This window comes from Pinus tabuliformis, chromosome 8, assembly GCF_031772625.1.
Source record: "Pinus tabuliformis cultivar Carrire ecotype Pingquan chromosome 8, CPIR1, whole genome shotgun sequence".
NCBI lineage: Eukaryota > Viridiplantae > Streptophyta > Pinopsida > Pinales > Pinaceae > Pinus > Pinus tabuliformis.
In genome coordinates, this window is record NC_142294.1 from 1,393,478,568 (window position 1) to 1,393,492,045 (window position 13,478).

The window sequence follows — 13,478 nt, forward strand, 5'->3', positions numbered from 1 at the left end:
TGCACATACATGTAAAAGAAACACTTCTATCCAGTTGCATTCTACTCTTGAGCTTCCATCCATACAGAAACATAAAACAATATGTTTGATGGTGGAGCATCTCAAATGGTGGTGTATCAACAATTTGAAATTGAATGTCATCATGATATAATGAAAGTAATCACTCTCATATTCAGGCTAGACTAATAGAGTGATGCCCATGCTCTATTGTGCAGCTAGCTTCTTTGTCAAAAAATATTAGAGCTTACAAATAATATGCTTCTAAGTTCCAACCCTAAAAGACACCCACTATTGTCAACACATAAGATACCAACTATTGTGCCCATGCTCCCAAAATGCTATAAAACTGATTATCCCAAATATCCTCCACAAATTATTGATTCCAGCGATGTCCATGCTCAACATATATTCTTCCTATGCATCACATCAATTGCTACAAAATATATCCACTATGTGGGATCAATCACTTGAACGATAAGAGGACAAACCTGAAGCAGTAATATCGATATTTCCAAACAAGATGGCATGCATAATGCTCCTCCTTTCTCTATCAGATTTTCCAGTACTGCTAGCAACTGCCAACAATCATAGAAAATACCAAGTACAAACAGTCTATTACATAAAGCTCACTGCAATCTATAATAAATCAATATGCCAGTACAAATATTATAAAAGAAATAATGTAATGTGTAGGAGAACAACAAGAAGGAAAATTACAATTCCTTTCACCTGTTGTTTTATTGCTGGATGATCCCTCAACCCCAAGTTTGCACAACAAAGTTGTTTGCTTATCTGCAGAAGCAGCTAAAACTTAAAATTATAACAAACAAACATGTCTTGCTAGTTGGGCCAAAGATACCAATCATAATGCCAAACAAAACATAATTGAGTGAATCACATAATGCTGATGCTCTTTGTGCTTTGTTAGTCCCCTTGTGATTGTTGATTTTTGATGCCCTTTTAACTATAAGCTTAGTAAAAATCAAAGTAGCATATCCCTCGTTGGAGATTTGTTCGAATTATTAAACTATGATTATCTAACTATATTACATAACATCGTAGAACCTTCAAAGCCAAGCTATGTCTAGGGAAAATTCCAGACTCATTCTGACTGCTTTCTAATAAGCAGATCAGATGGTAATCAATGCTAAATTTCGATCCATCAACGTATATTCAAAACTGCAGGAAAGTATTTTAACTAAGCCTTCTTATGGCTCCAAAAGTGTCTAAGTAGTATATTAACGACGGTAGAAGGTGATGGACAGACATATCACCATCAGCATAGATATGAGTAGCCAAGCATTGAAGCCTGTACTGCTTTGGAAAAGAACCAGAAAGAATCTTTAAACTTCAAACTGATAGGAAGGAGCTCCAATTCTTATCTCAAAGAAGAAATAGACAATAAAAGCATTTAATTTTACAGTGCCATAACAGTCTTGTACCTAAAGTTTGAATGATAGGTGGTTGAACTACTTCATCTACAATTGTTTCATCTACTCAAGAATTCGTTGAAATTGAAGGTACCATGGAAGTAAGAATTCCTTGCATCCAAGAGGTTAGAATTACTTGTGAGAGATAACTTTGAACTGATCCTAGCAAATGACAAGTTGTTGGCTAGAAGATGCCAACCACTGAGAGTTGGTTTGTTCCCGTGTGAGGACTTGCACTGACATTTGAACATTACAGGCCACAGCATTATCACATCTAGTCATGTTGATCTAATTCAATAGGATTCTAGATGGCATCCGAGTTACTGAGATTGACAAATTCAGCAAATCAAAGCACTGAAATCTTAGACTCTAGCTTGAATGGTTTTTTTGTAATAGGTTTGACAATGAGCATCAGTTTGTTTTGTTTTAGTTCTCACTGAATAACTGTCATCTGTTGAAACATGGACAACATGTCCTGCATTAGCTTCACCTAGAGGCTAGAACTCATTTTTTTGTTGTTTTTTCTCGACCAACCATTGTATGTACTTCACAAGCTAATGTTGTTTTTTCACCATCCATTCTTGTTTCTACTTCAACTGATCAACTTAAATTTATTCCACATTGGCTTCTGTTAGGCCAAGAGATAGAACAGGTTGGATACCTGTAAGGATACAATGTCAATTTTTGGAGCAGTTGGAAGATTTGCTTTTGTTTGGTCTAGATGAAATGCTATAAACTATGACAGATTACGAACAAAATGCAACAGCACAGTCATGAGGTCCCACTTGTTCCATTGGGTGCACAACCTCAATATCTTACTAACAATGAAAGCAAATACCCTATCTATCAGGGCTCTGAATAATGTAACTACAACTTGTGTTACTGTTGATAGTTTGATGAAATATAACTTTAACATATAAAATATCCAAATAAACTTCAACAGCAAACGACCAATTTGGTAGACTGTAGGCAAGAGCTCAAGAAAGGGTTTTTATTTTTGTTTCACCATGTCTCCAATTGATAATCTCTTACTAGTTATTATTCTCGAGATCCCTTGTTGTTTTGGCTTTCTGCTTGCTTTTAACTATCATGTGTCTTCAATGGTAATATAAGGATCATCGATTTATTGCTATCGCTACGCTCTTGGTCATTTTCCTACATTCCATTCATTAATGTCTTTTTCCTACTAGTTGGCTATTATGTATTCCAAGTGTCCATTTGCTAAGGATATTAATGTTGTCAACTCACCTTGGACTATCAACTAATACTAAGTTGTCAGTGTGTTCATTGTGCACATGCAATGTTCCAATTCTCTACATGACATGTTCAACACATGGACCAAGGCATTACTAATTCTTCTCTCCTTGTTTCCTTTATCTACACAATAGTTCAAATTTCTAAACATCTCCCAAAACTAAGCTAAGTGAGAGTTTTGTTGAGAAATCAATACACAGGGAGTGATGAGGATTTCTCTTACTTGATAATTACTTGTGAGATCAGTGTTGGATTATTGTTATTATAATTGTGTTCTTTTCTTCATCAAGCAATTACCAAAAAACAAAACATGAACATCACAAAAACATGAGACTCGAGATATAGGCTCCAAGCCAGGGTTGAAACCCCACAAGGGAGGAAACCCAGAAAGTCTTCTCTTCTTATGGAGTCAGATCAAAGTGAGATATCCTAGACTCAAGACCACCACAAGAATCAAGTCATCCCTCCTTCCAAGATTTCTTCCAACTGTTCATAAGCTCAGATCTGTGAAAATTCCTAAACCGGAATCCCTACTGCAGCCACTGATGATATTTCTTCTACTTGTTAGATTTACATGAACAAGTTATTTGCAGTTTCTTAGGGCAAATATTGAAATACATACACTGCAGCTTTCACTTAAATAATAAATTTGCCCAAAACAAGAACAGAACAAATAGAGAAAGATGCACAAGTGACACAGCATTTTTTGGACAAATGTCCCAGAAAAACCCAATGTGGGAAAACTGCTGCAGCAGCTCTGAGGGTTTTATATTATTAAGCAGTAATTTCTAAATACAACTTTGGATGCCCTTCTAGCAATCCAGTTACAGAGAAATAAACTAGTAGAAAAACTTAGTGAGATTACCTCACTCTACCCAGCAATTCTGACTGTTCCGGCAGCTGAACCAACTGTCCCTGGCTATCTCTGTGTTGGCCCTCCGTAGCCCCTGCGTCAACCCAACTGGGAAAAGTTTGCCCACTGGAGCAGTTTCCAACCCTGCCGACTCAAAAATATCAACTCCTTGACAGATTTCAGATTTCTGCACTAGAAGACTATGCTGCCCCTGCGTGAGCCCTTCTGGCTCTGTGTGGGCCCTTTTGGCCCAGCGTCAACCCCTCCCGGGTATGCACTGCCTCCTCTTGGTGTCTCTCTGCCTCTCTGTTGTTGATCCTGGGTCCTGGAGAAGATACTCCAACCCAACTATCCCTGCCCCTCACTGCAAAAGCTCACTATCAAAAATCTCTCGGCAACTGCTCTACTTCAGAAAATCGATTCTCTGAACTCTCTGTGTCTTCTCCAAGTGCCCATCAAGCCTTCTCTTATAATCGTCTCGTTGATCAATCAACGGCCCAGATTAGATTCTAATCAATGGCTAGGATCATATTGACTTGATCTTCGCCTTCTTCTAGAAGTTACACCCACAGTTTAGATTAATACACATTAATTCTTTTAATTTCCTAAGTTTAGACTTAGGGTCCCATTAAAAATAATTCATTACTTTAACAAAACTGTCTCCGGCTGGAATTTCCCAAAACAATTTCTGGGTGGTGGAGAATGCATGTGTCTAAGCCTCCCTGCAAATTTTAAGACTTAAAGCACATCTGATGCTACCAAAAATCAACACTCCCTCTTAGTGAGGAATGTGCTCTAGCAATTCTTCCCACTGAAGCATCACCCTAACTTCATAACATCATCCTTAGTGTTGTTGATGTCTGACATGTTGTCCACCAACTACTGCGCTACTGCTACAACTGTACTGCTGCTGACACTACCACTGTCAACACTACATCCGTACTACAACTTCCTCTCAAGTGATGCATTTGTGCTGCTGCTAGCACTGCCATTGCCACTGCACTACAAACTATTGCTACTACTCCATCAACAACAACAAAAAATCCCAAATTACTAAACTAACTGTGTTCATCATGATACCATGTGAAAGTTGAAGCCTGACTGCTGCTCTTCTCTGTGCTAACCATTTGAATCTATTGCGTTGCTGCTGACCTCTACTCTGTGCCATCTGCACTGCTACCAACTCTGCTCTGTGTTGTTCAGTCTCTGACGCTCCTAGCCACTGCAACTGTCTCTCTGACACTCCTCGGTACCATCCAACACTAGTCCATCCTACTACTACTGAATTGGGCTCTCGTAGCAAGGTATTGATCCAAGAGGTGAGATCCTCAAGGATCCTGCCCATCTATAGCTCTTTCGAACTACAGCTCCAAATCAGCCCACCTCCCTCCTGGAGGTATCTCGGTTGTCATGGAGAACTCCTCTTCCTTGATTTGCGCAGGCGCAGCCTTCGGATCATGCTTCTCATCTTTGTCCTTCTTTCTGAAACTGAGTTGCATAGTGACCCATCTAACCACACCTGAAGCACTTTATCTTCGACACGTCCTTCTTACGTCTTCGTTGCTCCTGATGTCCCTTCGATGTGAGGGTTGCATTGTCCTCCTCCTTGGGCTTCAACCCATTGTTGTTGCTTCCGTCAAGCTTGCACTTGACCAGTCTCTCCTCAGCTCCTCTTGTTTGAGAGTTGCCCACATCTCATCCCAATTCGGTAAAGCCCCCCCTGCCCAGGTTACTCTGGACAGACTTGCCACTCATCTGAGACCAAATTGAGGGCTAGTCTAACCAACTTTGAGTCTTCAGGTGTAGACCCCACAGCAGATAACTCATCACGGGTCTCCTGAAGCTTCATGAGGAATGGATCCACATGCTCCGCCTTTTGCATCTGTGCAGAATCTTAGTTTTTGCTCAAGGTGCATCTTCTGCTACTCGGAAGATCCCTCGTACAACATAGACAACACATCCCACATCTCCTTAGTAGTCCCTCTGCTAGCGATGTGACAGACAACATGATCCTTCACTCCATCGAGAATCATTCTTTTTGCCTTGGCCATCTTGGCCTTGTATTTCTTCAATGGATCTGCATCTGCAGGCACAGCCACCATGCTGTCGACATATGTGTTGAGGGCATGCTCATCTAGAAGGAATGACATTCTAGTCTTCCAAATGACATAGTTGGATGCTCCATCCAATCTATCTTGATCCCTCAACCCATTGATTGCCATCTCTACCACAAATGTCAAAAATCTCCTCCCCAGCTCTCACTGTTGTTGCTCAACCAATAAGAAAACGAACCTCTTAGCAGGAAGTATACTGAGGCAAGTACCCTCAACCATGCTTCTCCTCTCTCTTCTAACGTCTTTTAGCCCAGCAATCTGCCTGCTGAAAATCTGCTTCCCACCAGCTTCTCCTCACACTGAGGCTTCAGCGCTACTCCCTCTGCCCCAACAAACTGTCGCACTGGGAGTCCTTCCTCTCTGTCAACTCACTTAGAGAGAGATTGCCTCGAAAATCAACCCTCCGACTAGGACTGCACAAACCCTCTGGGGTCTCAAACTGCTGCCTCCTACAGCTTTTTCGAACTCCCTCCTCTGCTCAGCACTGTGTTCCCTAGCATTGCTCTTCTTGTTCCACCTGCAACTCCGATACCATGTGAAAATTCCTAAACTGGAATCCCTACTACAGCAACTGATGATATTTCTTCTACTTGTTAGATTTACATGAACAAGATATTTGCAGTTTCCTACAACAAATGTTGAAATACATACACTGCAGCTTTCACTTAATTAATTAATTTGCCCAATACAAGAATAAAACAAATAGAGAAAGATGCACAAGTGACACAGTATTTTTCAGACAAATGTCCCCGGAAAAGCACAATATGGGAAAACCGGTGCAACAACTCTGAGGGTTTTATATTATTAAGTAGTAGTTTCTGAATAAAACTCTCGATACCCTTTTGGCAATCCAGTTACAGAGAAATAAACTAGTAGAAAAACTTAGTGAGATTACCTCACTCTACCCAGCAATTTTGGTTGTTCCAGTAGCTGAACCAACTGTCCCTATCTATCTCTATGCTGGCCCTGCATAGGCCTAGATCAACCTCAACAGGCTCTGCATCAACCCAACTGGGAAGCGTCTGCCCTCTGCAGCAATTTCCAGCCCTCCCGACTCAGAAATCTCAACTCCCCGACAGATTTTGGATTTTTGCACTAGAAGACTACGCTACCTCTGCATCAGCCCTTCTAGCTCTGCGTCAACTCTGTGTGGGCCCTTCTGGTCTAACGTCAAGCCCTCCTAGGTCTGCGCTGCCTCCTCCTGGTGTCTCTCTCCCTCTCTGTTGTTGATCCTGGGTCTTGGAGAAGATACTCCAACCCAATTATCCCTACCCCTCACTGCAAAAGCTCACTATCGAAAATCTCCTAGCAGCTGCTTTGCTTCAGAAAATCGATTCTCTAAACTCTCTCTATTTCTTCTCCAAGTGCCCATCAAGCCTTCTCTTATAATCCTCTCGTTGATCAACCAACAAGCCTGATTAGATTCTAATCAATGGCTAGGATCATATTGACTTGATTTCTGCCTTCTTCTAGAAGTTTCACCCACAGTTTAGATTAATACCCATCAATTATTTTAATTTCCTAAGTTTAGACTTAGGGTCCCATTAAAAATAATTAATTATTTTAATAAAACTATCTCCAGGTGGAATTTCCCAAAACGATTTCTAGGTATTGGAGAATGCATGTGTCTAAGCATCCCTGCAAATTTTGAGACTTAGAGCACATTTGATGCTACCAGAAATCACTCATATCAGCATCTTCCAATTCGTCCTTCTATAGGAATGTATCACAACAATATCTAGTATCATATCACAATAGTCTTGGTGCCTTTCCTCAGAATTTCGGATAGTGTGTCCATTGAGAAACTCGGATAGCCTTCCACAGAAACAATAACAGAAATTGCCTTCCACATGAGCAGAACTCTGATACTAGGAGCAGAACTTGATTACCTTTCAAAGAGCAGAACTTCGATACATTTCTCACTTTATCACTTCAGGAAACTCTTAAACTTTCTTTAGAAAATCTCGCAAAAAATTGCTAGAGAAGACGAATCTTCTTGCCAATTTATACTTGTCTAATTTTACAAAGAGTTGCATCCTTTTAAGGCAGGCCGACTTGGTCTTGTTTTTGACTCCTTGACTAAAATAAAAATAAAAACAATTCTCTTTCTTTTACAAAGGGCCCAAATGGCTCTTGACTTAAGTACATTACATTGACTAATAATAAATTCCCTTTTGACTCAACAAATCCTAGAAGCATGAACAACATGCTTTTAACTAGAAATAAGAATTACTAATAATATTATTTATTCCTTTACATGGAGTACATATTGACACAAATACAATTATGAAGATCGAACTTAGTTACATTTTTCAACACCCTCTTAACTAGGGAGGTATTCATAATTACATACCTGATACAAGTATACTCTCAAATTGAAATATTCTCATAAGAAGAGTCAAATTGATAAGTCATCCTCAAGCATCAACATCATAACTAGCGTTGTCAAATAGCAATATAGCAAGGCCTTGACTAACAAGCTCTATCTCTCCACTAGATTAGAGCACAATGTTGGGAGGCATACATATGGACAACACCATAGCCTCTTAAGGCACATACCCCATCCGAATGTTCACCAGGTATGTCCTTTTAGGACTATTCTTCTCTTGGATTTCCAATCCTCAAAGAATATTTGTCCTCTTCGACCACTCTTATCTTGGATACCCTATCTGATCCTCAAACAGTGTCGGTCCACAGGACTACTTCCTATCTTGGATTTCCAATCCTCAAGGAGTACCAGCCCTAGACGCTTATCTAATCATCCATTCTCCCTAACAATACCTTCACTAAGACTTACGATTGCTAGTCCTAGTCTAGTGCATGACACATGAAGAATATGGTGTCCCTCATCACTCCCTCTCAATCAGGGAGGTAATTCTCATTCCATCTCAAACAGGAAATAGATCCTTCATCCCTCTCAACTAGGGAGACTCAACCATAAGCTTCATTTTGTCTCGCTCACTGGCTACCTATTCTTTCGTGGAGATCTTTAGTAGTAGCTACATAGCTCCTTCCTCACATTACATCATACCTAAGTTTCAATCTTCCTAGATGTCAAACAATTTATGGACCCAAACTCTTTCACGCTCTATCCCTACGACGGGGTTTCTCGGCTCTTAACAGCATCACATCATATCAAACTTCGAGCCTCCTAGATCTTGTCAATCACCAAACAACATTGTCAACAAATTGTTCATCTGTCAACTTCAAGGAGCCAAACTTCCTCACAATAGCTAGCACATGTCTTCTATCCTTGCATAACAATAGTTGGTCTTCATGTTCTTCCAAATCATCATCAGTGTCATCCACTCAATCCATGTGCTTCTGAATCGAATCAAATAGCAGCTGCAATATCATCAAACAAGCTATCTTTTCAGCCTGTTCACATACTCCTGCAATAACTTATTTCAGGAAGCCAAATCATATAGCAACATTATCAGAGTTGCCAAATCACAAAATCCTTTAGTCAAGATGTGGAATTCGTCATAATCTTATTGCTTGCTCCCTCTGAGGTTATCATTCCTTTGCATGGTCTATCTCATATTGCAACAGAGTTTTCCTTCATGCTCTTCACAATCTTCATGGTATGCCATGTTCCTCTGCTTTTTCCTTCTGCTAGTCAAGCTTTAAAAAGAACTTATCTTGACCTGCAACATTTGTTAGAAGATCATGAAAGAACAAAAAGGACAAGGCATAAAGATAACAAATGAGATATAAAGTACTTATCTTTTGAAGATAAACAGTCCCTTAATCCATGGACTTCATGCATCCACCTTGTCAGCTTCATCCTACAATCTAGTAAAACAGCCTCATTCAGATCATCATTCATGGGTTAGGGTTTATGTTAGTCGAAGCAATAAGTCCTAGGGTATAAACCCTAGATCCCTTTAGTTCAACCCTTTGGCTAGGGTTTATACAACATTATTTTCAAATAATCAAGACCTTGACTTTCATCTTCCTCTTATGATGAATGTAATCCTTTCTTCCATAAGACTTTGATGCCTGCTTTTTTCTTGTGGAAAAGCCTCTCGCTATGATTCTTTCAATATTTCTCTTTTGTTTCCACAATCTTGACAATCTTCATTATGTGCCTGCAATTCTCCCCATCAAGTACATGGTTCGAACACTCTACTGAGAACTCATGTCCCAATTGGAGCTAGATGTTACCCACCACCACTCGGTGATCCCCATAGGAGAAATTTTTCTTCTACTTTGGTTTTCAGTCGGCACCCAACAACACCTTGCAGGCACCAGATAACTTGATGTGCCACCATTCTCCACCACCTAAGCCAGCCATTATGTGCCTTCACCCATTTGTTATGATCGTATGTTTGAAGGTGGGCTTTCCGATACTGAGGGTATGGCTTTATCATGTAATTAGGTGTTCTTGCTTTCCTTGGACACATTTGAACAAGGATTAGTGGTGAGATTCGGCGGAAAGAACGGGCTTGGATTGTACTCTTATTCCCTTGTCCCAGCTTGGTGGTTAATCTTGTATCTTAGTTCCGTGGGATCTCCTCTATTGGCTACTAGATTTAGGAGTGGCAGTACATGGGAAACCCTAATTTTGGTTGTGTGGTCCTACTTGCTGACACCACACATCTCACTACCCTCCGCTCGTTATAACCCCTTTCTATACTTTCCCATCTGGGTCCACATTTGTCCATTGGGTCTGCAAGGAGTTAGCCTCCCCCTCCGCTTGCCCACACTATGGGTCAAGCCTCGAACGATCCCCCAAAGGTTGATGCAGCTAAAAATAAACTTAAAAGCATAATTTGGCCATAATCAATAGGAAATGTACCATAAAATGCAAAAGGCAGTCAGGGCATATAAATTTAGCATGTGGAAAAAAGCCAAACATGAGCCCTACCCCTTATCATTATGGCCATCACGCTGTGTGCCCCCTACATCATTAAGGAACCCATGATTGTCCCAACCCCATGTGGGCGATGAACTGCCCAACGTTAAGGGGGTATTCATTGCTTTATCATACACATCATGCTCTCATTCCCTGTAGCCCCAAACAGTTAAAAGAAAGAAATATCAATAAAAGGAAAAAGGTATATGAATGAGGGTGGAAAAAACAAAGGTCAAGGTAACTCATGTACTAGGATTGCTCCTTCCTACATCTATACACCCATGTGTGAGCTGCCCTCATCATAGCTACCCTTGTACCATGGCATGTGGCTTGGAGCTCTCCCTTTTTCCCCTCTCCATTACATCATTATTTGACATGACCCCTACCATTTGATGGATGTACCATGGACATATCACTCCCTTAGAGATTGAAACCACCTAATAGGGTCCTTTATTAACCTATCTTGTTGAACTTGGAAACACTTGTACCTTCTAAAGCCCATTTGGAAGGGCATGCCACTATGATGTGTCCACTTTTGCCCTTGGATTGTAAGCTTATTTACTCAATTACACTAATGAATTGTTGTTCTGGAAGGTGAGGGGACGCATTGGATCATATACAAGATTGTAGGTGGGTCTCCATTTGGACTTGGTCTCCCTATACAGGATCCAATCCCTCTAGAGGGTCATGATGCCACTTATAGGGTGAGCGTTGAGAGCCATGGACCTCCACCACAATAGAGCATTGATTGTCATGCCATGGGCTTCTTCATAACAACGTACCACTTGTTCGTGCCCCAGGTATTCAGAGATGATGATGCACTTGGACCACATTGCCCAGTCGGCCACACACTCCGTAACTGATCCAAGGCCCAGAAGGGGTTTTGTCTCATCCAGAGAGACATGGGAGGGCCTACGTCATCATTCTAGCCCTTATTGATCGAGCATGGACATGTCTAATCCAGTTGGAGACCCATGAGACCATTCATTGTGCCCCACAGCAACTTGGGAGCACCACAGATGTTTTGCTTGGAAACCAAGGGGCCACCCCGTTGGTAATTATTTTGAGAGCCCTGCTCTTCATCTTGGCACATGGAGTACTTATCATCTAGGCCTTCCAACAGCCCTTTTGCACCATTATTTTATCATTCGCCCTCATTTGGAAGGCTTGTTGAGTACTTTTGAGCTATTTGGTGGGCTTGTCACCAATGGGATTGTTTTTGTGCACATTAAAGTCATTTTTAGGGGCTTATTAGGCTAATTGAACAAAATCGAATTCCCTAAGGCTCGTATAAATAAGAGATGATCTTCCTTTGTAACTTATTATTTTAGATTTCGATCTCTCTTGAGAAAGAACTTGGACTTGCAATTTGGATGAATTTTCGATGTTTGGAATGCACTTTTATGTATGGAATTTTTTTTGTCTATTCTTGGAGCTTCCTCTTCACAATGGCGATGGATGGATATATTCTCTTTGTCTAGTAAGTACATTTTGATGCTATATTTTACATTGCTATATGTCTAATGTATGGAATGACATTTCAAGATCTTGAATGTGCCCTAATTTGATGTGAATTTATGAGAACATTTATGGTTATTTGAATCATTGCATGCATTACTCATTGATGAAGATGAATGAATGTTCCTAGAGGGCTATATTGCATTTTGCATCCTCAAAACTCCATTATACATTGTGAACGAAGTGTAAATTTCTATTGTAGTTTTGTTGTTGCCTCATTAAGGTTAGTGAAAGCTGCATTAGGACTCCTTGTTTGAGCGAAATTCCTAAATTGAAGTAAATTTTGACTCCATTTTCTCCAATAGACAGGCACTGGTCTAGAAATCCTTGGTGATCATATCAACTTAATGAAACATCATTATTTTCACCTTCTTTTCTCCCTCCTCATTCTTCGTCCCTTCAAGAATAGGTAGCCCTTCTAGGGCTTGGTGCGAAATCCCTTAGGAGTGAGATATTTCAAAACTAACCCAATAGTCTCTCGTGCTAGTATTTCTTCTAAGTCTCCTCTAGTTTGGGGGTCATTCATACGGTTGAATTTCAAGATATTTAATGCCCTAGCCTTCGTACCAAATGGAAAGCCTTGAAGTTGCCTTGACTTGGGGATTTCTTGAAGGTTTATGCTTAACTGCTTGTTGAAGTACATCATATGAAGCCTTTTCTCTTAGCTACCCTAACCTTGCATGAACCCATATATTGGCATACACATCAACCCTGAGTCTCATGTAGTTATCTATTACACGGGGTTTTTTGTGGAAAGCCTTTCTAGCTTCACCCAAAGCTTGCATCTTTATTGAGCCTTTCCATTGAATGAGCCATCTTGCCTCATTTCATACTTATCCTAGGGAATATCTATCGCAAGGGAGGGACACTAGGACTCCTCCCATTGGTGAAAATCCAAGAAGAGAAGGGGGCATAGGTTGTGGTCATAGTGGGACTTTGTTCCAAATTGTTGTTGTGCTCTAGTAGTTGTCCCTTTAGGTTCCCCTTTGTTAAAATTTCAACGAAATTTCTAGTGCAACAACTGGAATTAATTCTTCTAACTGTAAAATTACTTATGCAATTAATTGCTAAGGCAACAACAAATTAATCACTGCAATCTTCACAAATAAAATATTGTGGAAAATAAAAGCGCTGGAAATTGAGAAATGTTAGCACACACACATAAAAATGACATCGTTCTTTTTGGACAAAAGTCCCCAGAAATACCCAATGTGGGAAAATCGGTTGCAACAGCTGAGGGCTTATATTATTATTATGCAGCATAAATTTTGAGTCCAATAGAAATGTCCCCAAACTGGCAATTCTACCCAAGAGAAATACAGGCAAAAATTTAACGAGGGATTTTACCCACTCTCCGAACAACCCCGGCACTTGACTGCCTTTGAAGAGAAAGTCATCTGCCTGGTCTGCACAGGCGCTGCATCACCCTAGCACAAACCCTCACACACTTG

General features: G+C 40.4%; 1 protein-coding gene across 8 annotated transcripts in view; it reads right to left on the minus strand.

Annotated features, from left to right (window-relative positions):
• Positions 1-13,478, minus strand: part of LOC149240761 (uncharacterized) — a 399,764-nt gene that overhangs the window by 131,609 nt on the left and 254,677 nt on the right. For 7 of the 8 annotated variants that reach the window (XR_016246545.1, XR_016246543.1, XR_016246544.1 and 4 more), the window contains 2 exons: positions 730-804; positions 489-575 (listed from right to left, as the gene is read on the minus strand). Coding sequence is in view for 5 of the 8 variants with exons in the window: in XM_089373808.1 (XP_089229934.1) it covers positions 489-575; positions 730-804 (162 nt within the window). In the remaining 3 variants the exon portion in view is untranslated. The remainder of the gene's footprint in view (positions 1-488; positions 576-729; positions 805-13,478) is intronic. The other variant, XM_089373809.1, reaches the window with a different exon arrangement.